The 25,302-nt window shown below is 41.7% G+C and overlaps 2 protein-coding genes across 3 annotated transcripts in view; both read right to left on the bottom strand.

Annotated features, from left to right (window-relative positions):
* The window catches only part of LOC118405085 (snake venom 5'-nucleotidase-like), a 13,979-nt gene extending 12,538 nt beyond the window's left edge, over positions 1-1,441 (bottom strand). The window contains exon 1 of the mRNA XM_035804485.1: positions 1,121-1,441. Within this exon, the coding sequence (XP_035660378.1) occupies positions 1,121-1,330 (210 nt within the window). The 5' untranslated portion in view covers positions 1,331-1,441. The remainder of the gene's footprint in view (positions 1-1,120) is intronic.
* Positions 1,442-3,245: 1,804 nt separating this feature from the next.
* LOC118404702 lies at positions 3,246-24,640 on the bottom strand. 2 transcript variants are annotated; one of them, XM_035803967.1, is made up of 8 exons: positions 24,423-24,640; positions 21,861-22,323; positions 20,827-20,999; positions 20,167-20,299; positions 19,438-19,491; positions 19,023-19,088; positions 18,264-18,300; positions 3,246-4,045 (listed from the first exon to the last, which is right to left on the bottom strand). In XM_035803967.1, the coding sequence occupies exons 2-8, from the start codon at positions 22,318-22,320 to the stop codon at positions 4,024-4,026; spliced, it is 945 nt and encodes a 314-aa protein (XP_035659860.1). In that variant the 5' UTR covers positions 22,321-22,323; positions 24,423-24,640; the 3' UTR covers positions 3,246-4,023. The 2 variants fall into 2 exon arrangements, with proteins under 2 accessions (XP_035659860.1, XP_035659859.1); XM_035803966.1 differs by lacking the exon at positions 3,246-4,045 and having other exon boundaries at positions 17,462-18,300.
* Between the last annotated feature and the right edge of the window lie 662 nt (positions 24,641-25,302).

Below are 25,302 nucleotides of genomic sequence, written 5' to 3'. Positions count from 1 at the left end.
CCTTACCTGATGTGAGAGTGCGAGTATTGAGAAGCAAAGCCCCCTCGCTCTATTCTCAGAATGATATGAAAGAAGTCATGAAAGACAAACAGATGACACGCATGTACAGAGTATGGTATAATGAACAATAGATTCTCCGTTTTTGTTCTTTCACATAATTCCTTTGGCCTTGGAACTGACGTTGGAATTCTATAGCGCGATACGTTTTCCGATATTTTCTTCAATCCTCTTCATGTCTGGTTGATACATTTTTATTAACGGTCAGAAATTGATGCGCACGCTACTGTCATCCATACAATCATATCAACGTTGTATTAAGGAAGAAGGAAAATAAATGGGCAGAAGAAGAAAAAAACACCCTCTATGATCTCACGATGGACGAAATGAGTTGACCTAAGACACCCCAAACCACCCACCACCACCACCACCCCCACACCATGCAGTGACCCCGGACTCTGGACTGGGAGCAAAGTACAAGGCTTTTCAAACAGACACGCAGTATCATTGATTAGCTAAAACCAAAGATGCAATGAAATATCTTATTCATTTGAACATTTAACACAAAATTTTGCACTCTTTGACACCCATCAACGTATTTAGAGCGTAACGCAGATTCGATGCCCTATACTGCTACGGTCAAATTTTAAAACCGTGGTCTCAGTCCTGGCCGGGATGTTGACGAAAAAAAGTGTTTCTCGTGAAATGCACACCAAATGACCTTATTACTAATTTTCCAATGTTACATCTATTGAAAGATATCTGCTTTGATGTCAAAAAAAGCGCAAAAACACAGAGAGACGGCAGATAAGTAGGACTAAGAAAAGTAGTGTAGGTTCAGAAATTTGCGCGGGAGAAAGCGACGGGCGACACGTTTCTGTTTACACGAGGAAAGAGCGTCGCAGACCTCCCGTCCGGCGGTCGAGAGCGGTCGTACGTCGATCCTAATGTTGACCTATGACCGGGCCATAAAATATCTGTAGAGGACGCCTCGGGGTCTGTTCACACAAAGCAAAATAAAAGTTTGCCAATAACAGATGGCTTTGGTATATGTCATTGTCGTACGACCAGAAATTTTCCTCGTGTGAACTGGCCCTTATTTTAGTGTACACCAATAAAATACCTTGGTCGCCATCCTCGCCATCCCACCGTAACATTCTCCGGCGTTTGCTTCGGCAGCATTGCAACTCCCTCCCGTAGGGTCTATCTCCTCGATACGCGAGTGCACGTCATTCGTGTGCAGCACGGTCAGTTCAAACGCTCGGGCAGACACCAGAACTGACAGAAGAAACGCAAGAAGAAACATCGTACATCCGTATAAAGGCCACGCCATGTTGACCAATACTGTAAATGCATTAAAACTTCAGGCGATTTAAGTCCGCGGTAGCAGAAAAAAGGACTTTTCGCGGCGTTTTCAAGTTCGTGGCAGCACCATGCACTGTAGTCTCTAACTGAAAAATGTTCGCAGTGGTTTAAAGTTCGCTGTGAAACGGCCACCGTGAAAACCGCGAACATTAAACCACCGCGAATATCTCTGCATTTACAGTATTTCACCATCCCCCACCCCTCGTCCAGTCAGTCGACTCGGCTGTCCAGCAACAGGTCGTAACCTATATGTAGCTACATGACAAAGGTCATATTTTTTGCCCTATCAAAAGAATCATGATTCTGTCCAGCCTAATGGACCTTTTTGATCAAAAGTTGCCCCCCCTTTTTTTTTAGAAGTCAAAATTCAATTTGAGTGTATGCATGATGCACTGGAATGTGCAACTGAAATACTAATCCTACCCCTTCAATGCGGTCTACTTATAAAGAATACTGGCAATAAAGGTCGTACACCCATAATCATTAACCCTTGCGTAAATTTTTTCGGCTGGCATAGAAAAAATAACAAGACAAACAAACCCAGGCAACTGAAGGTCTTCTGTACACCAATACGATTAACAACGTATTCGCTTTTTTGAAATGAGACTTTCTGGTAATTATTTAAAGAATCTTCAGTAGAGGGTCATCAAATTGCGATGTCGGATGGACGCAACATATCGATGAATAAAACGTCCCCTTTCAATGCTATGTCCCCATTTTTTGGCTGTGACATTCCACTATCGCGTTGGTATGACTATAAAAGGTAAGTTAGAGAAGTTCCTAGGTGTCCGGACTTTTTCAACTGGAATAAACAAGACTAACCTGAACTACATAGAAAATATCTTAAACGATAAGGTCCTCTCTTCGACCTTTTATAGTGAAAACAGTGCCGTTTTGATTTCCGTACTTTTAAAGAAAGCGGATAGAATTTAGACTTCTCGTGAAACAAGAATATAGACCTAGCCTTCCCGTTCAACCGTTATCGTAAATCGTACAAAGCACCTGCTACTAAAATTAAGGATAGTAAGGGATAGAGAAAAAAAAGTGGACAATTGATCTGCAACCTGAGGTGTGCGGGTCAAATTGTCTGATCACTCTTCACCGTTCTTTTTCTTGCCACTTACCTTCTAATTCAGAAAAAAATCGAATGCCGGGGAAGTAATGACTCCAATGATTTGTAATTTGGAGGATATTGATAAAAGGCTTCATACCAAGAAGATATGCCTCAAAATCTGAGCTGTGCTTGTTATTTCTGGGTGAGGCCGAGAACCTCGTAACATTACTGGGTGTCGCCTGCAAAGTAATGATGACAATAATTTGAATTTTGGTACATATTCATATAAGACTTCATATACTCATATATATTCATATACTTGACATCTATGCTTCGAAATCTGAGCTGTACTTATTATTTCTCGGTAAAGCCGACGCGTATAGGTAATAAGATACAACACTACATGAAGGCAGCTAATAGTCTTTTCACCTAAAAGGAATAGACCATCTAAAACACGTAAGTGGTACAGTCTTGTGAATCCCACGATGGGAGCTCCAAACAAAATAGAAGGCAGCCTACCGATCCCCTGGCATAGACCGTGAATCCCTTAGTGAACACTCTTACTCCCTTTGGTTGAATGTAACCAGCGACACACAGAGCACTGCATGCGTCTTGGACGCCCCCTTGCGACATGAAGGAAGATCGACAATGCGGCTGAGATTCTACTTGATTCTACTATGAGTCTCATTTGAATACAGTTGACATTATGTTGCTTAAGTGCCTACATTTATAAAAAGCACATACATGTACACAATGACCATTGCAGTCTTTTAAAAAATGGCTAAGGCCAAAGATGTATCAAGGTTAGATAAAGGTAAAAAAAAGGAAAGTGGTGGAATGTGTTTAATGCACTTTGTTGTCTTATGACATCTGCACAATTCAAGTGTACTCCCCAATTCTGGTTTGTTTGTTTGTTAATTTCATTTTACCAGTGGTGACATATCGCCTAATATTGGTCACATAATCATGTACACTCTATACAAATATACAAAATATACATTGTTTTATCATAAAACTTGTTTAGAATATTCTGAGCCCTCATTCTTTTTTCAAAGATATTGTATCACCTTATATATATATATATTCATATAAAAATATCCATAGGATCAAAATATAAGTCAAACTTCATTACAACAAGCTAAAACCAGGTCAAATACAAAATTTGTAGTCCTTAGGATTCATGACTTACAATCTTTGTATAAACAATTACTAATCAATTTTCTGTACAGTATTACTGATAATTGATTGTCAAATGTTTTCCCTCTAACATCTTCAACATATCTTATATAATCAAGCAGCTTTCATCATGATGATGAATCATGTAATATTATTAAACTGTTCATTTTACACACTTCTCTACAGTCCCATTTGCGGATACTAGGCTATTTTGGGGCACGGCCAGAGCCTGAATTATCTAAACTTAAAATCAGCCTGGGCCCTGGTGACAAATAGACACCATAAACTATCTGTAAAAATATTCTGCAGTCTACAAAATTGTGGCTTTAGGACATGGCCAGGGATACACCCCCTATGGGCACCAGAAATGGGACTGTAACAGTGTAACAAACATTATTGCAGAGTAATGCAGAGGTGCGTTGTGTTGTGTTTCACTGTGCTGGTTCTTTCTGCCTTTGTAGTCCATGGGCCAGGTCCCCAAAAATGGCCATTTGGTACCAAACAAAGGGACAAAGGGTGACTTAGTTTTTTGAAAAGGTTGATTCCTCTACTTTATTATTTTGCATGATAACCGTGTCAGATGCCCAGCTTTATAGGAATTATCACGTGATTTTGTGACGTCACTCAAATCTATCGAACTACCAAAAATCGTTAATTACAGGTCATTAAATGTGGTTTTGGTAATCCCCAACCACATTTGATGAGTATTTCTCTGCACTTAGATCATGCAAATACCTGTTGAGTATATTTGGAACAATTTAGAAATAAACTTAGACAAATTTCTACAACGGTTGCCATGGCAACGGCGAAAAATAACATTTTCTCACAGGAAAGTTGCTAAACAAGCCATTGTTGGATGCTTTTGAAGTTTAGCCATTATCAAGGCTTGACCAATGACACTGAACGATTCATAACTAATGTAAGGGCTCTTAGAAAACATTTTAGTTAGGTGAGAAATAAGTAGAACTGTTTTAAATTTCATAATTGAAATACATGTATATTGAAATACGTATATATTGTTTTTTTGCTGTGTTTCTCCTGCCAAATCTTTAAACGGATTCAACTTTTTCATCTTTGGGCCAAATGAACTGAAATTTGGCATGGAGGTAAAGATAGCAAATACCCCCAGACTTTTTTCTCCCTTTTTTTATAGAGGCCTTAAAAATTATCTTATTTAGGGTTTTTAGTAATTTTTGATGAAAAATATATATTTTGAGCCCCTTTACCCTGGTATTACAACCTAATGACCTGAAATTTGATACAGAGGTGCATTGGACATATGCCCACAGGAAAATGTCAACAGTTTGTGCATACATTACTTAGAAAATGTTTATTTTGGGATTTTGGGCCATTTTGACTAAAAATATTTATTTTTGTTCCAGTGCCCTTGTATTAAAACCAAGTGACCTGGAATTTGGTTTGGAGGTGTGTAGGTTATGTGCCCGCATTATTTCACTTTTACTTTCGGAATACCTTTATTGAAATTGTTGAATTTTGCGATTTTTTTGCTATTCTAGACTAAAAACACATAGTTTTGACTATGCCTTTGTATTGAAACCAAATGACCTGAAATTCAGTTCGAGGGTGCCGACGGTTAATGTCGGCCTTTTTACTTTAGTTAATAAATAATGATCAGGTGATACGCCATTCTATCGGCCATCTGCATCTGTCATCTTGCATTGTTTAACGTTTAATTACTTACAAGTAAGTGCTAAAATGTTCTTAATTTGACTATTATACTTGTGATAGGCCCCTAAACAATATTTGTAGGCATTTTGAAATAGGCAGATTTTTTTGGTCATCATTATGTTTAAATTCCTCAAAATGACTTTTATTGTGTTTCTGTGAACGTTGTAAGTCTGATTCAGTTACATATGGATGATATGGAGCATAATGAAGGTAATCTTATCTTCTTTCTGAATTACAACAACAAAACTTAAATGCTTCATGGCAGATTTATAACATATTTACAACAACGAGGCAATTCACATCAACGATTCAGCAAGAGGGCTGTTCATAAAAATTGGAATCATTGTAAGCGGCATATCAAATGCTGATTCAATGCTAAAATCTTAGCAATACTATTTGATTAGAATCTGATTTTCAAAGTGGTAAACAGTAGAAACCAGTTAATTGCACGTCGGATAAAGGCACACTTCGGTTAATGCACAGAATCCTAAAATCCCAAACCAGCGTCCATTCACTTCATTGTTAGTGACTTCGCTTATCTGCACGATGAAAAGTCACCATCATCCATCGGCGTCAGCTCGTGACCGAGCATTAGTTCATGTCCATCCAGCCTCATTTGCTGATTGTTGGTGGCGGTGTCTGAAGTGGCTGCTCAGGCCCAGGGCAGTATGGAAGAGTCTGGGACACTTTGTACAGGGCAGAAGTGGATGGAGAGCGAGGAAGGAGTAGTCTCTCTTTGCGTTGCTGTCTTTTTGTCTCGGCTTCGGAGCGTCGTAGCTGCTCCATATGAACAGTCCCCTGCGTTATGGTGCGTCTCCACTCAGACCGATTCTCCGCGAGAGTCTCCCAATTCGTGTGGTTAATGTCGCAACGAAGGAGGGTAGCCTTAAACTGGTCGCGAAACCGACGCTTGGGGGCTCCTCGCGACCTTGTGCCTGATTCTAGTTGTGAATACAGGATCTGGCGAGGAAGTCGAGTTGTAGGCATTCTTCTGAGATCTTCTGACATGTCCTGCCCAGCGGAGACGATGTCGCGCCATTGTAGTCTCAATGCTGGGGAGCTTGGCCTGGAGAAGGACAGCTTCATTGGAGACACGGTCTTGCCATTTTATCTTCAGAATTGCACGGAGTTTTTGCTGTTGGAAACGCTCTAGCTTTTTCACATCTCTCCGATACAGAACCCACACCTCGCAGCCATATAGGAGAGTATACAGGACAATGGCTTGGAAAACCATGATCTTTGTTTGAAGACTGAGGTCATGGTTTAAGAAGACACGTTTGGAGAGTTTCCCGAAAGCTGCATGTGCAGCCCGAATCCTATTGTCAATATCTTTCTGCATCGTACAGTCATCGGAAAGGAAGCTTCCCAAGTAGGGGAAGGATTTCACTGTCTCTAGTACTTCACCTCGGAGTCGGATGTTACTAGTGTCAGGAGGAGGATGCCCCGGAGCTCCCTGTGCGAGGATCTTTGTCTTCCCTATGTTGGAAGTGAGACCGAAGCGGGAGTAAGCACCGTCAAGGGCATCGACAGTACTCTGAAGAGCGTCGACTGTATCCACAGGAGTTGCGTTGTCATCAGCGTACTGCAGCTCCCGTACCGTGAAGGGAGTGGTGTGTCTGCGGGAGCGAAGACGTCCGGTGTTGAAGAGGCCTCCATCCATTTGATAACGAAGTTGGATACTGGAGGCGTTGTCGGGGAGCTCATGGATCATGGCCCCAAGGTAAAGGGAGAAGAGGGTTGGCGCCAGAACACAGCCCTGCTTCAGGCCAGTAGTGATGGCAAATGGCTCCGACATAGTGTTCTTTACAGCCACACGACCAGTCATCCCATCATGGAGGGCTTGCACAAGGTCAGTGAAGTGGTCAGGACAGCCAAAACGCTTCAGGGTTGCCCACATAGCTGGTCTTGGGACGCTGTCGAAGGCCTTCTCCAGGTCCCAGAAGACCAAGAGAAGAGGTTGTCGTTGTTCGCGGGATTTTTTTCTGAAGTAGGCGGGCACAGAATATCATGTCTGTGGTACCACGAGAAGGTAGGAAACCGCACTGTGACTCAGTAAGGACTTCCTCCGCAACAGTCAGGAGCCTGTCTAGCAGAATCCGTGCGAATATCTTTCCAGAAATGCTCAGGATAGAGATGCCACGGTAGTTTCCGCAGATGGAGCGGTCCCCCTTCTTAAAGATGGTGATGATGGTGGCATCCTTCAGGTCCGCAGGTACAACCTTCATCTCCCACATGCGCAGGATCAGGATGAATAGCCTTGTCTGTACAGCTATGCCCCCATGAGAGATCAGCTCCAGTGGAATGCCGTCAGGACCTGGGGCCTTCCATGCTTTCATGCGGTTCAACGCCTTCTGGAACTCAGCATAGGATGGGGGAAGATACATCCAATGCCTAACATTGTGTTGAGGTACCTTACGGAGCAAGTCTTCAGCCGCAGACGATGGGCGGTTTAGGAGTGTCTGAAAATGTTCTCTCCACCTGTTAAGGATGGCTTGGTCGTCTGTAAGGGCTGTCATTCCGTCTGCAGTCAGGAGGTTGTTAGTACCTCCTCGACGAGGACCGTAAGTTTCCTTTGTTGCTGCATAAAAGCGCCGGAGATCCCTGTTGTCTGCATAGGACTGGATCTCCTTTGCCTTGTCCTGCCACCAGAGGTTCTGCATCTCTCGGACCCTTCGCTGGCACTCCTGCTTTGCTTTCTTGAAGCGTCGTAGGGAGGCACGGGTAGGGCGGTTCTCCCATGCGAGACGAGCAGATCTCTTCAGGTCTATCAGAACTCGGATATCGGTGTCATTTTGATCGAACCAGTCTTGATGGGAGCGACTGCAGTAGCCAACTACATCCTCTGCAGCCTTGCTGATGTTGCCACGAAGCACGGACCAGTCCACTTCTACAGAGTCCGACTGGTCTGACGGTGGTGCCTCACCCAGGAGCTCTGTGAGACGGTTGGGGTAGTCCTCCTGGACTCCCGGGGTCTTCAGCCTTGCAACATTGAAGCGACGTTCCCTCGCAGCTCTTTATTGGCCTGTTGTGGCGGGGAAGGTTACGCAGTCGAAGTCTGAGACGGGATATGAGGAGGCGGTGATCTGTCCAACAATCATCTGCACCGGGCATACTGCGGGTCACTAGGACATCACTCCGGTCACGTGATCGGGTCAGGATGTAGTCGAGGATAGTCCAGTGCTTTGACCGCGGGTGCTTCCACGTGGTCTTGTGACGATTTCGCAGCCGGGAGAGATAGTTGGTGATGTGCATTTTCTGCACCTTAAACAAATTCACGCAAAGGCTTTCATGCCAGAACTAACAGCCTCAACCTAGAGTACTTCCATCACTCCCAAAAGTCCCTTGGCGATGGTACTCTGGATGACGGGGAGCCTGGTCAGCTGGAAGTCTCTAGTCCGGAGCCACACACTGGCGGCACCTGCGTGAGCGTCGTCCTACCCTCGAAGCTGTGGTGACGTGGTAGCTCGGCAGCTGCAGGTGTGACTGGGCTGGCCTTTTTAAGAGGACCGCAGCCCACCCCTAGAAAAGGTGGGGTAAACATCGGTCACCACAACCTCCCCTGACTGAGGGGAATTAGGAGGGAATTAACCGGAGTGGTATTTTGTGACCTGTCTCGAGCTTTCGATACCCTTGACCATGACATAATGGTACGTAAACTCCAACATTACGGTGCAGATGACATGGCTTGCAAATGGCTCCAGTCTTACTTGACTGGTAGGATACAACATACATGTATTAACTCAGTTCTATCCTCATCTATCAACGTCACCTGTGGAGTCCCTCAAGGGTCAATACTAGGCCCACTTCTGTTTATCATATATGTGAATGACTTACCAAATTGCATACAACTCTGTAAGATTGCACTAAGTATCTTGGAGTCATTATCGACAACATGTTAAAGTGGCATGATCACTTTGATCATCTCAACAAGAAGCTTGCCCAAATAATCGGAATAATGAAGTACCTTAAACACTACCTGGATAGAGAGGCGCTGCTCACAATTTACAAAGCCCTATTTCTCCCACACATACAGTATTGCAGCACTATCTGGGATCAAGGGGGTAAAGGAAATCTGGATAAACTGCAGAAACTCCAAAATAGAGCTGGCCGCGTGATTTTGGGGTGCGATCGTTATACTTCTACATCAAACGTCTTGCGTAGTCTTGGATGGGTCCAAATAGCTGATGTACACAGAAGAAGTAAGGCAACACTCGTTTTCAAGGCACTTACCGGCATGACCCCTCCCCATCTTACTGCATTGTTCTCCCAACTCTCAGAAATACACACGCACAATACCCGCCTTAGATCACAAGGTGGACTCCTGCTCCCTAAAGCCAAATCCGAACACAGAAAGAAAGCTTTTTCATACTCAGGGGCGGTGCTCTGGAACTCCCTATCGTCCCAATTAAGATCGGCGAGAACACTATCACAGTTCAAACGTTTATATGATCAGGACTAACGTACTATGAATGCATATGATAATGGTCTGAAATGTAATCCGTCATGTCTTTTTCTGTTCACATTGGTATGCAAATTCCCATTACTTATTTGATTTCACTTATGATGTGGAGTTATATTAGGATTAACGTTGTACAATTGATTTGCCTTATCTTGTCTTAGTTAAATTGCCTTATTCTTTGTCGATTCTTGCTGTTACCATTTATTTATTTTATACTGTCATTGCTTATTGTTATGTATGTACGGGGTTTTCCCCCCAGGGTTCTTTGAAAAATGCCGGCCAGGCGACATGTACCCCTGGATAAATAAATAAACAAACAAACAAACTGGCAGACCGTGACCAGTGGGGACCTACTTCTGCGGTCAACACCCGAGAAGAAAAGCTAAACCTAAACCTAAACTGAACCCTTTCAAGGTGGGGGTTGGAATGTGAGGACCCTCATATAGACCATGATATTGCTGCCCTCTCTGAAACAAGGCTTGCTGGAGAAGGAAGTCTGTCTGAAGCTGGGTACACTTTCTTCTGGAAAGGGAAAAGCGCTGAAGAGCGGCGGATCCATGGCGTAGGCTTTGCGGTCAAGAGTTCAATTGTGAATCGCTATAACCTGGTCCCAACCGCTATAAACGAACGTCTCATGACCCCGATAACAACCACCTGACACTGATCTCCGTCTATGCACCAACCCTTGACTCTGAAGATGATGCCAAGGAGTCTTTCTACGCTGTGCTGAACCGTACCATCCAAGCCGTCCCAAGCAGAGACAAGCTCCTCGTGCTTGGAGACTTTAACGCCAGAGTAGGTCGTGACCACAAACTCTGGAAGGGCATTCTGGGCAAGCAGGGTCTTGGCTCATGCAACTCCAATGGACTCCAATGGACCTCTCCTCCATCTCACCAATAATGCACAAAAAATTGTCAAACATCGTCGTCAAATTGACTGAAAATGCATGCTAAAAATCGACATACACGGTACAATTAGGCCGATAATTGCCTGTGTAGAGGAGAAATACCAACAGCATGTATGAAATTAACATTAGAAGTAAAAGAAATCAATATTGTGGTAGGTCGTGGGTGGATCTCGGGCGTGTCGGCACCATAAAGAGACGCCCGCCCGAATAGTTCAGAAGTTGACCGTATTGTATTCTGAATCCATACGAAGTAAAAAGACTCACGTGGTTATAGCGATAAGCTGACTTATAACGTTATGTACGACAAAATATTAAATGCAAATGCACTCGAAAATTTAAAAAAAATTGTGAATAATGAAACGTGAGGTCGGAACGACATTTCTACAGTGACACTGCACATTAACCACAAAAAAGGCTCGCCAATCTGAATATCCATGTACGCCGAATGCCAGCTTTTTATTGAGGCACTTGTTTTTATTTAAAGTTAACGGCAATGGAGCATCAACAAAATGTCCTGTTTCGGCAAGCTTCAGGTATTTAGGATAGAGTTAGCTTTGAATGCAAACTATCGTCAAAAAATATAGAGAAAAAGTAGGAATTAAGCCAGATACCATTAACAACAGATGATGCCAGGCAACTACTGATGATTGACCATAAACAGATGAAAATCGCCATTCGAAAAAATGGCCGTTGCCATGGCAACCGGTGAACACCACTTTACCCAAAACGCAACCATTTATGTATACATGGACCAATGCCCTATTACCACCCCAAATGTTGAGAAAAATCAATATTTTGACTCAGCCACATGGGTAGACAGTCTCTTGAATTACCCATGATGCATTGCGATATTCGCAGCAATTTGATAAAAAGTCCGTTGGGTGTAATCATTGAAATACCCGTAACTCCTGATAGAATTGACGAATTTTGTTGCTTTAAAGCCCAAAATGCAGATTAAGACGTCGCAAATCAAGAAAACGTATCAAACAAGGCCCCATAGGCAAGCCAAATAAATGCCTGGTTTTGGAAAGTAAACAATGTCATTTTTACGCAAAAATTACCCCAAAAATCAGCTTATTTTTGCGATTTTTTGGTCATTTTTTGACCAAAAAAGGACACTTTTGACTCCTGTACCTTGGTATTACAACCGAATGAGCTGAAATTTGACACAGATGTGCCTTGATAATGCCCCCATATAAATTCAATAACACTGTCGGTGTACAGTACAACAAAACGCTTATTTTTGCGATTTTTTGGCCAATTTTTGACCAAAAAATGACACTTTTGGCTCCTGTACCTTGGTATTACAACCGAATGAGCTGAAATTTGACTCAGATGTGCCTTGATAATCCCCCCATATAAGTTCAATAACACTTTTGGTGTACAGTACAACAAAATGCTTATTTTTGCGATTTTTTGGCCATTTTTTTTAACCAAAAAAGGACACTTTTGGCTCCTGTACCCTGGTTTTAAAACCAAATGATCTGAAATTTAGTATAGGAGTGCCATGCACATATGCGCACATGGATTCATCAACACTTTAGACATACAGTACAACAATATGCTTAATTTTGCGACTATTTGGCCATTTTATGACCAAAAACGTACACCTTTGGCTCCTGTACCCTGGTTTTAAAACCAAATGACCTAAATTTGGGTAAAAGGGTGCACTAGATACTTATTCAAATGACACATGTATAATTTTTGGCATAAACCTCTTCAAAATGATATATTTGGGGATTTTTTGTCATTCTCCAATTTACAGGACTTGTTTTGGCCATTCTCGGCGTTCAGTGCGTTCCATATATGGCAAACAAAGCAATATTTAACTCCCGCCCTGGGCGACAGGTGGCAGGTGTCGGTCTGCTAATTAATTGAATTGCGCCGCCAGCCAATCAGCGAAGAGGAAGGAACACTTCGTCGCCAATTGGTATTAAAACAGCTAATGACACAACACTTGCCAAACATAGCGCGAATTTCCAAAACTGAAGCTGATTGGCTAACAACGTGTGTATGTAGACGCAGCCATGCATATTTGGGAGGATTTTGAAATTTATGTTACTCAATAAAAGGTACTTCAAAGAATATAGGAAGATAATATGTGCATTATTTATATGTTAGCAATACTTAGCATGATGAAATATATTGTGTTCGTAATGTATCTTCTTTCTCCTGTCAAATTTTCAAAGTGATGTGTCACCCTGTGCCCGGTTTAAAATTGTAGTTTGCGAGGATTTGGAGTTCAGACAGGGTCATTTGAGCGGTAGCGGACGGTACGCGTGCATTGAACGTTAGAATACAAGTCTTTGTCATTGAATTTACCAACATTTCGCATGGCAATTGAATATGAATCATTTTCGGCAAATTTGACTTTGGTATGGTTAGTTGAGACAATCGAGAAAATGTCATTTGGCGGAAAACGCGGGGAAATTGGCCAGTTTGCGTTTAGTTTTGATACGTAAGTTTGACAGTGGCGAGAATAACTTACTGTTATTAAAATGTTCCATTTTTGCGCAGGGGTGACTTGGAACAGTCCAATGTTGCGTGGGAATGGGTATGGCTGAAATATGCTGTATTTGCACCCAAGCAAATGTCGGCCTTTCTAGTACTAACTAATCTACACCTTCTTAGCGAAGCTAATCTAAAACTGCTACAAACATTTAACTTAACAAAAACGTAATTCCTTGTAAACGTACACTGTAAGAAGGAAGACCTACCATGGCGTTGTACTGCAGTATGTTCATAAATCGCGAGGAGGCGAGGCCGTCAAACTCCGTAAACCATGGCGTTCCTTGGAACCGGTCCCCTCCATCAAGCAGCAGTACGTTGTCATCGTTATGACGCATCTCCTTAACCTATAGAGTTTTACATTTACAAAACCAGTAAATGCGTCTTAGATACAGTAAATACAGTAGTCTCAGCAAATACAACGGAGATATATATATATTTTTGTCTCGGGCACAATACATGACAATAGATATACCCCAATACACCATACAGCCACACACACACACACACACACACGCGCGCGCGCGCGCGCACACACACACACACACAGACAGACACATATAAACACACACACAAACACACACTCATGTACACACACACACAAACACACACACACACAAACAAACACACACACACACAAACACAAACACTCATGTGCGCACACACACACACAAACACACAGTCATGTGCATACACACACACAAACACACACACACTCATGTACACACACACACACACACATACACACACACACACACACACACACTCATGTACACACACACACACACACACACACTCATGTACACACACACACACACACACACACACACACACACACACACACACACACACACACACTGTGACACAGTGCTTACAGCAGCAGATGTAGCAGAGAGCAGCAGCCAAACATATAAAGGTGTATGTATAGTTGCGTTCATATATTATATAGCCCAACTCGATAGGTCACTTAGGAAAAGCGTCTACAATTAACAGCAACAACACGAAATACGTATGGACATGGTAGATTTGATTGTATGGATGACAACCTCTGGGAACCCTTAACCTGATGTGAGAGTGCGAGTATTGAGAAGCAAAGCCCCCTCGCTCTATTCTCAGAATGATATGAAAGAAGTCATGAAAGACGAACAGATGACACACATGTACAGAGTATGGTATAATGAACAATAGATTCTCCGTTTTTGTTCTTTCACATAATTCCTTTGGCCTTGGAACTGACGATGGAATTCTATAGCGCGATACGTTTTCCGATATTTTCTTCAATCCTCTTCATGTCTGGTTGATACATTTTTATTAACGGTCAGAAATTGATGCGCACGCTACTGTCATCCATACAATCATATCAACGTTGTATTAAGGAAGAAGGAAAATAAATGGGCAGAAGAAGAAAAAAACACCCTCTATGATCTCACGATGGACGAAATGAGTTGACCTAAGACACCCCAAACCACCCACCACCACCACCACCCCCACACCATGCAGTGACCCCCGGACTCTGGACTGGGAGCAAAGTACAAGGCTTTTCAAACAGACACGCAGTATCATTGATTAGCTAAAACCAAAGATGCAATGAAATATCTTATTCATTTGAACATTTAACACAAAATTTTGCACTCTTTGACACCCATCAACGTATTTAGAGCGTAACGCAGATTCGATGCCCTATACTGCTACGGTCAAATTTTAAAACCGTGGTCTCAGTCCTGGCCGGGATGTTGACGAAAAAAAGTGTTTCTCGTGAAATGCACACCAAATGACCTTATTACTAATTTTCCAATGTTACATCTATTGAAAGATATCTGCTTTGATGTCAAAAAAAGCGCAAAAACACAGAGAGACGGCAGATAAGTAGGACTAAGAAAAGTAGTGTAGGTTCAGAAATTTGCGCGGGAGAAAGCGACGGGCGACACGTTTCTGTTTACACGAGGAAAGAGCGTCGCAGACCTCCCGTCCGGCGGTCGAGAGCGGTCGTACGTCGATCCTAATGTTGACCTATGACCGGGCCATAAAATATCTATAGAGGACGCCTCGGGGTCTGTTCACACAAAGCAAAATAAAAGTTTGCCAATAACAGATGGCTTTGGTATATGTCATTGTCGTACGACCAGAAATTTTCCTCGTGTGAACTGGCCCTTATTTTAGTGTACACCAATAAAATACCTTGGTCGCCATCCTCGCCATCCCACCGTAACATTCTCCGGCGTTTGCTTCGGCAGCATTGCAACTCCCTCCCGTAGGGTCTATCTCCTCGATACGCGAGTGCACGTCATTCGTGTGCAGCACGGTCAGTTCAAACGCTCGGGCAGACACCAGAACTGACAGAAGAAACGCAAGAAGAAACATCGTACATCCGTATAAAGGCCACGCCATGTTGACCAATACTGTAAATGCATTAAAACTTCAGGCGATTTAAGTCCGCGGTAGCGGAAAAAAGGACTTTTCGCGGCGTTTTCAAGTTCGTGGCAGCACCATGCACTGTAGTCTCTAACTGAAAAATGTTCGCAGTGGTTTAAAGTTCGCTGTGAAACGGCCACCGTGAAAACCGCGAACATTAAACCACCGCGAATATCTCTGCATTTACAGTATTTCACCATCCCCCACCCCTCGTCCAGTCAGTCGACTCGGCTGTCCAGCAACAGGTCGTAACCTATATGTAGCTACATGACAAAGGTCATATTTTTTGCCCTATCAAAAGAATCAAGATTCTGTCCTGCCTAATGGACCTTTTTGATCAAAAGTTGCCCCCCTTTTTTTTTAGAAGTCAAAATTCAATTTGAGTGTATGCATGATGCACTGGAATGTGCAACTGAAATACTAATCCTACCCCTTCAATGCGGTCTACTTATAAAGAATACTGGCAATAAAGGTCGTACACCCATAATCATTAACCCTTGCGTAAATTTTTTCGGCTGGCATAGAAAAAATAACAAGACAAACAAACCCAGGCAACTGAAGGTCTTCTGTACACCAATACGATTAACAACGTTATAAAACTAATTCGCTTTTTAGAAAGGAGACTTTCTGGTAATTATTTAGAGAAACTTCAGTAGAGGGTCATTAAATTGCGATGTCGGATGGACGCAACATATCGATGAAGAAAACGTCCTTTTTTCAATGCTATGTCCCCATTTTTTGGCTGTGACATTCCACTCTCGCGTTGGTATGACTATAAAAGGTAAGTTAGAGAAGTTCCTAGGTGTTTTTCAACTGGAATAAACAAGACTAACCTGAACTACATAGAAAATATCTAAAACGATAAGGTCCTCTCTTCGACCTTTTATAGTGAAAACAGTGCCGTTTTGATTTCCGTACTTTAAAAGAAAGCGGATAGAATTTAGACTTCTCGTGAAACAAGAATATAGACCTAGCCTTCCCGTTCAACCGTTATCGTAAATCGTACAAAGCACCTGCTACTAAAATTAAGGATAGTAAGGGATAGAGAAAAAAAAGTGGACAATTGATCTGCAACCTGAGGTGTGCGGGTCAAATTGTCTGATCACTCTTCACCGTTCTTTTTCTTGCCACTTACCTTCTAATTCAGAAAAAAATCGAATGCCGGGGAAGTAATGACTCCAATGATTTGTAATTTGGAGGATATTGATAAAAGGCTTCATACCAAGAAGATATGCCTCAAAATCTGAGCTGTGCTTGTTATTTCTGGGTGAGGCCGAGAACCTCGTAACATTACTGGGTGTCGCCTGCAAAGTAATGATGACAATAATTTGAATTTTGGTACATATTCATATAAGACTTCATATACTCATATATATTCATATACTTGACATCTATGCTTCGAAATCTGAGCTGTACTTATTATTTCTCGGTAAAGCCGACGCGTATAGGTAATAAGATACAACACTACATGAAGGCAGCTAATAGTCTTTTCACCTAAAAGGAATAGACCATCTAAAACACGTAAGTGGTACAGTCTTGTGAATCCCACGATGGGAGCTCCAAACAAAATAGAAGGCAGCCTACCGATCCCCTGGCATAGACCGTGAATCCCTTAGTGAACACTCTTACTCCCTTTGGTTGAATGTAACCAGCGACACACAGAGCACTGCATGCGTCTTGGACGCCCCCTTGCGACATGAAGGAAGATCGACAATGCGGCTGAGATTCTACTTGATTCTACTATGAGTCTCATTTGAATACAGTTGACATTATGTTGCTTAAGTGCCTACATTTATAAAAAGCACATACATGTACACAATGACCATTGCAGTCTTTTAAAAAATGGCTAAGGCCAAAGATGTATCAAGGTTAGATAAAGGTAAAAAAAAGGAAAGTGGTGGAATGTGTTTAATGCACTTTGTTGTCTTATGACATCTGCACAATTCAAGTGTACTCCCCAATTCTGGTTTGTTTGTTTGTTAATTTCATTTTACCAGTGGTGACATATCGCCTAATATTGGTCACATAATCATGTACACTCTATACAAATATACAAAATATACATTGTTTTATCATAAAACTTGTTTAGAATATTCTGAGCCCTCATTCTTTTTTCAAAGATATTGTATCACCTTATATATATATATATATTCATATAAAAATATCCATAGGATCAAAATATAAGTCAAACTTCATTACAACAAGCTAAAACCAGGTCAAATACAAAATTTGTAGTCCTTAGGATTCATGACTTACAATCTTTGTATAAACAATTACTAATCAATTTTCTGTACAGTATTACTGATAATTGATTGTCAAATGTTTTCCCTCTAACATCTTCAACATATCTTATATAATCAAGCAGCTTTCATCATGATGATGAATCATGTAATATTATTAAACTGTTCATTTTACACACTTCTCTACAGTCCCATTTGCGGATACTAGGCTATTTTGGGGCACGGCCAGAGCCTGAATTATCTAAACTTAAAATCAGCCTGGGCCCTGGTGACAAATAGACACCATAAACTATCTGTAAAAATATTCTGCAGTCTACAAAATTGTGGCTTTAGGACATGGCCAGGGATACACCCCCTATGGGCACCAGAAATGGGACTGTAACAGTGTAACAAACATTATTGCAGAGTAATGCAGAGGTGCGTTGTGTTGTGTTTCACTGTGCTGGTTCTTTCTGCCTTTGAGAACTGGTGGCCTTCTTCTTGTCCTCTTTGCCTGAATGAACAAGGGCAACAGACATTAGCTGTTACGGTGTGTTTACACTAATACAGACAGCTGCAACTCAAGAACTATAAAATCTAACCCCTTAGAAGCATATTTCAGATGCCATATGTCATACATGTGTGCCTTTAGAAATTTCAATACTTAGCTTCTTTACAGACTTCAGTACTCACCAAGCAGAGGTTTGGTTCTGGCTGTTTTTTGACATATGTTTTTTTTTTTTTTTCATTTTTGTCAGGCTTTCTGTTTTGTATTTTGATCATGGATATGAAGAAATGGGATAAAATACAAAGCCCAACAAAATCGCCTAAAAACAGCGAGAGCTGAACCTTTCCTTGGAGAGTAGTCCCTCAGAGCACAAACATGTTACATAATCTAAAACTACACACAAACTAACATAGGAATAAGAGATTTCAGACTCAATGTCTTTGTCCATACTGATTTTCAGATTAGTCAGAAGGACACACCAACATGCCCCAAACAATACTTCACTCTCTGGGAGAGTGGTACTATATACAGGTAAGACATACTCAAATTGACCCACTGGCAGGTTAAGTGGGTATCTCATTGGCTAACTGTACCACTGAAATGGACTAGTAGGCATCCAAACCTATCATACATGTAGCTGTTAAGTGAAATATATGAGAAAGGACAAAGAGACTAAAAAATAGGTGTGGATACCATACTACAAATCAGAAGAACCCATAGTAGTTTACCTGTTGCCTTCCTCTGGGACTGGTCTGTATTTAGGGACAAAATTCCCATGTGTGCTTCTAATGATGCTGCAAAAGAAGCAAATAGTTGTCTGGACATTGTATCAGGTCAAGAAGCAATTTTGCTAACTATATATAACAACAAAGTCACTTACTACTTACAACAAAGTACAAGGGGTCACAGATCGATGAGTTCTCCGCCTCACTGAGATATGGTGCACAACTCAAATTTTGGTGCTTAAATATATCTCTGTGGCCAGAAATTTGAGTTGTGTAACCTTATTTCTGAGTGAGGCCACAAACTAATTGCTCCTCCATTGAATTGATGCTTATTAATGTTCCTCGTTTAGGAAGTAGCTCCAGGTAATTGAAGAGAAGAAACCCTACATAGTAAAAGCAAATACTACATGATACCTACCCACTGTCTGGACTGGTACATTGGAGGGCAGATCCACAGGAGGCTGTAGCCCAACTAGGTAGATGGAAAAAAAGTCTTGTGAGCTTTTCTTGATCGATCAAAGCAGTGTACATATGATGACAGGTGGTTTGAAATAGGGGTATCTGAGAAGAGGAGCAGACTTTATCAAACATACATCTGAGTTCTCACCAACTTGGTTATTTGGTGATCTAGATGCCCTATGCTAATTTTGGAAAAAGGGACCCTGCCAGGCAGTTCACTGGCTTTTTTGGTGCACTTTTGGATATGACCCCCACATGGTCCTGTGGGGTGCCCTCTATGCGGGCTACATGTATATTGTAGAACTTTATTGCATGACAATTGTACACAGTACAATGTTTGGCAACGACTTTTACACAAGGTACAAAATAGGTGTATAGATTAAGACTTGGTCCCAGTCGCAGACTTTTTAAAACTCTGAGGACCTGGTGACAAATAGATGCTGTGACTTACCTAAAGAGTACCCCACGGTATCTGGCAGTACACCAGGACAAATTTTGTGGCTTTGGAGCCCGGCCGAGGCTGCACCTCCTACGGGCATTGGTGCAATTCTAATGCTTATTGTAGTCAGTTCTGTGTATGATCGTCTGCAATTTTGTGGGTTAGCCATTACCAGCACAAGCTGCCTAGGCTGACTCTTGTAATGGGTTTGGCATTATGAATAAAGAAAGAAAGAAACTGAAGCATTACCTGGACTATGCCGAAGTGGTTCCTCCTGTTGAGGCACCCCTGCTGTGCTCCTCCCTGCCATACTCCGCAGAGCCTCAGTCAGCCTGTCCATGGTGGCCTCCTCACCATAGCGAGTTCTCCAACAGTCTACCACCTGGAACCACAAGAAAACAACGAGGGTACTGTTTACTTTTGTGCTACTACTTCTTCTATTGTTCTAACAGAAGATCATACAATGTACATAGCAGGCTTTTAGCCAGGCATGCGTCCAGGCATCATTTCGACGCATTTGTCTTAAAATAACAAGAAATTGGATGCACTAGACACCCTTACACTGGGGAGCAGATGCTTTGACAAGTATGAAACTCTGATTGACCAGAGATGCCAACAGGTAATTTGTGGTCACGGTCTTCTACTGTGACCTCTCTGACAGTAATTTTGCACCTCAGGATACCTTAGAATGCACCATTTTAACATAAATTCTAATAAAACACCATGGAAGGTGGATGTCCCTAGACCCATATACAGTAATCATACCTATATCTCTTACCGCAGCTTACCAAGAAATGTGATGAGTAGCGGTATAATAAAATCCTAGCTAAAAGCCTTGTACAATAAAATCCTAGTTAAAAGATGGCAATAGAGTGTTGCAAACTAACTGTGAACCACTGTGCCACCCACCTCCATAGCCCTTGCCTTGCACCCTCCATACTCCTGCTGTATGTCAGCCATGACTTCAGGTGGGACATGTAGCTGTACCGCTAGCCTCTGTACCACAGCATCTGTCAGTACCACAGTCTTCTGGGCCTCCTGTACCTTCTGTTTTGCCTGCACCTGTGAAGGGGTGTTTGGTCCTGCAGAACAACACCAACATCAGTGCTCAATTTCTATTTACATTCAAAGTTGCATGTTGGCAAAATTTTGCATGCAAATTATTTAAAACATTTACCTGCAAAATGAAATTTAGGTCCAGGTCAGTACAGGGGAGTATTTTCTACAAGGAAATTGAGCGCTCAGGATATTTGTATGATAACTGCGTGAAAAATTGAAACATTGCATGTTCATACTTCAAGCCCTGAACATGCACATGACTTGTTTGTTTACATACTAGTAACCAGTAAACCATCTGAAAGTAAAACATACTGGTTTGCTTATTTGGTACATCTATATGCTTAGGGGAGCATAATAAAAGGCAATGAATTGACTAAAGAAATGCAAGGTGTGGATCTACATGTATCTTACTCACTCATTCACTCATACTTACCCAAGCACTCACTCACTCACTCACTCACTCACTCACTCACTCACTCACTCACCCTCTCACTCACTCACTCACTCATTCACTCTCACCCTCTCACTCACTCACTCACTCACTCACTCACCCTCTCACTCACTCACTCACTCACTCACTCACCCTCTCACTCACTCACCCTCTCACTCACCCTCTCACTCGCTCACTCGCTCACTCACTCACTCACCCTCTCACTCACTCACTCACTCACTCACCCTCTCACTCGCTCACTCGCTCACTCACTCACTCACTCACTCACCCTCTCACTCACTCACTCTCACAATTTTGTATGTGTTACAGCTAGTAACCATTGGTAAAACTTTAACTTGGTCCATCATCATATTCATCATGCATGGTAAAGGAAAGGATAAAAACTACCATTTCTATTTGTTGTAATGAAGTACAGCTGGTTATACCTACTTACCTGGTGGCACACTGAGACACCTGAAAAGTTTTCTCCTAAACCCCGCTTGTTCTGGCTCCAACACACTCAGGTCACACAGCAGAAATGGAGTAGTTCTGTCATTGGTCAACTTAATCGGAATCAGCCGTCGAGCGATTTTCTTATCATGACTTGACAACAAGCTACACAGGAAGGTTGACATCCGAAACGTTGCTTCTGCATTTTTCTTCTCTTCCATGTAGCGTAGAACCGTCTTGGTGAGAAACACGATGGCGTGGCGACTGTTTTTGAACGACTGTTGGAATGTGTCCATCTTGTTGCCATCCTCGCTACGATGAGGATCGAAGATGTTGACTCCCCAACTGTCGCTTTCCAGTATTGTTCTGATCTCTTCAATCCTAGGTTTGTCTGGATCGTCCTTCTCATAGAAAAGTACTGCATCATACAGGAAGTCATTGGTGTCGTATTGTCCATGTGCCATACCCTGCAACAGCATACAGAACGTACTGTCAAGTTATGCATTAAAATGATTAATGCAAGCAGGGATCGAAATACTTTTTTTTTTGCTACTTGCAAAATTGCAAGTTGGCAAAAATTTTAGGTGCAATTTGAAAAATTTACATGCACAATACAACTAGGTGGCGATGGCGACGAGTATTGCTAGCTTGAATCGGTGAATTTTGATTACATCTAGTAAAGCTACCGGAGAAAGTTATCGGAAAAAACAATGAAGGATAAAGACAGACGTCCATATGTCGTTCTGTCTAAGAGTAGGGTGTCTAATTCCTCAGTATTTTTACTAAAGGCCAGGTATTTTCAACATGCAAGATTGCAAGTTCAGAATATTTTTACATGCAAATCTCAAAAATTATGTGCAAATTGCAAGTTAAGTATGTGTATTTCGAACCCTGATGCAAGTAATTTTAAAGTAGGACTAAAAAGAAAATAGTCTAAGACTAGTAAGAGTGTTGTGGTATTGAGTTTGCCATTGTGCTGTAGTCTTAAACTATAAAGTACTGGAAACACTGACAGCCAGTTGGAAACCACCACTAATACACTCAGGATATGTAGTACTTCAAAGGGCATTCAATTTTCACAGTAGGTCTGTGTTCGGGTTGGGGTTTTGTGCGCTTTAAAATTTGCATGTTAAAACTTGAGCGTTAAAAACCTGCGCGTTAAAATATGCAAATTAGCTGATTCCCTCGGGATTTAAAATTTTTTTGCCGTTTTTAATTTAAAAGCTTGAAGATGATAACACAAAATAAAATTAAGTATCATATTGTTGCATTCTATAGTACAATATCCCTTTCTGTAAATATTCCAGGAGTTTTAAAGTGATTTTCAGATGTTAAGTTTAACTGCGCAACAAGGTTGACATTTGCATGTGAAACAATCTGCTTGAGAAAAGATGAAATGAAGCTTGTAGACTGGAGAAAAGCCTCAAGCAGTTATATTTTACCATACAAAGCCTCACATTAGTAATTTTTCCATGTATTTGTGTCAAATTGAAGTGATTTTGAAATCTTCTGCATATGCAAATTAACCTATTCCCAAGGGACCCCAAAATTAGGGGCTTGTCAAACCCAAAATTCAGGTAACAGATGGAAAATCGTATATTGGGGTCACATCAACGCACAACTTAATTTTTTAACCCGGAGATTTTTAACGCACACACAAATTCTTAACGCGCAGAAAACCCGTTCCACTGTGTTCAACTTTGTAAGTATCTAATACTCCATATAGTAAAAGTATGTGTCTTCGCTGTAACAGGTTAGCCTGGGTACCATCCGGATAGCAGTTCGCTCCTACGTTCCCTTCTGCTATCTGTCTGGAGAACTGTACATTCAAACCGTTTGGTGGTAATGTCAGTTAATGAGCGAATTAAGGTATAGGTTCTAGAGCACTATTTGGTGACATCAGACCCTCTTGCAACCAGATGGAGGGCATCTAAGGTGTTGGAATGCCTGTTTGAATGATTGCTTGAATCCATTCCATAATTCACTTGAAAGTGTATGGACCAATCAGCGCCCTCGTCCAAAATTTGGATGTTTCCAGACTTGAACGTGGTCCGGGATCCCAGACGGAACAGCAGAGAAGCGACAGTATATAGCGTACAATGAATGTCAGGGCTAGAAGCGACTGTATATAGTATATAATGAACGCCAGAGCGAACTACTTTCAGGATGGTACCCAGGCTAGTAACAGGTGCCTCCAACACATCATGGTATATACAATGGTTCAGAGAAGGGATATCATGTGTGTGATAGAGACAGACATTTTTTTGTAATGGTTTTGAGTTTGTAGTGAAGCGGGCAAAATAGAGAAGATCAAACAACTGCGATTATTTCTGCATTTAAATTTTCATGTACGTACAGTAGTGCTATATAATTTATATAGCACTACTGTACGTACATGAATGGGTGATTTTGAGAGACTCGTTCATTGTCATTTAAACAAGGTCCTCCTTACTAGATTGCTTAAGTGTCAGGGCAGATTAGATTCTACATTTGATGCCTTAAGAGATGCAGGAAGCACGATCCGAACTAAGTTTGTAAAGTTGTGAGGCGCCCCCCTCCCCCTTACCTCTTTGCGTGAACTGCTCTCCTTTCTTCTTTCGTTTTGATTAACACCATCCAAGATGTCGTGAGTCTTTGGTCCTATTTCTCAACAGATTATTCGGTTGCAAGAAATGTACAGGTTAGCACTTAAGTACAGGTCTCAATCGCGAAATTGCCGTAATTTTTTTTTCCCGTGAAACAGAAAAAAAGACTTCTAGTACGCCATCTTGGATGGGAAAGAACCACTTAATAGATGGGGGTTTATAGTTTAGTAAGCTATCACATGTATCACATTAATCGTCAAAATATTCCAATAATTGATTATTACAGTAAATTCATCTTCATCCCTTATTTCTCTCTTTATCTATTATTAGTCTGAACTAGGTCGTTTGTAAATGTAATATAAAACCCCTGTTTTACTTATGGACTATTCCCAGACAAAACACCTGTTACCCAAAGTGAGGAGGTTCGACGCCTCAAAATTCATAGCAGGGTGCACAAGCAACTTACAAGAATTTAGTATGTTGAAGGTCAGAGCTATATATCAAATTAATGGCAATGTTTCTGGGAACGAACACACAAGTTGTGAAGAGGGATAGAGAACTCCTCGTGATTGTAAGTTGTAACGCGGTTACAAAAATGACAGTCAAGTGAATTCCATTGCTGCAAGATAAGTTATCGCGTCCGCGATAGAACGTATACAAGGAGCCGCGTACTTTATAACGAAGTGAAGATTTTCTATTTCTTGTGCTGTGCCATCAACCAATCAAGTCAACAATACGCTATATACAAAATGGCAGGAAACGTTTCTTGAAATCAAGACACGCATTTTCAAGAAGATTCATCAACTCTACGTGCTTAAAACACCGTTACAAATTTGACCGTCAGATTCCATTCTTACATGC

The sequence above is a fragment of the Branchiostoma floridae genome, chromosome 17 (assembly GCF_000003815.2).
Source record: "Branchiostoma floridae strain S238N-H82 chromosome 17, Bfl_VNyyK, whole genome shotgun sequence".
NCBI lineage: Eukaryota > Metazoa > Chordata > Leptocardii > Amphioxiformes > Branchiostomatidae > Branchiostoma > Branchiostoma floridae.
Note: the sequence above shows the minus strand (reverse complement) of the source record. Positions and strands in the feature narration are given on the sequence as shown.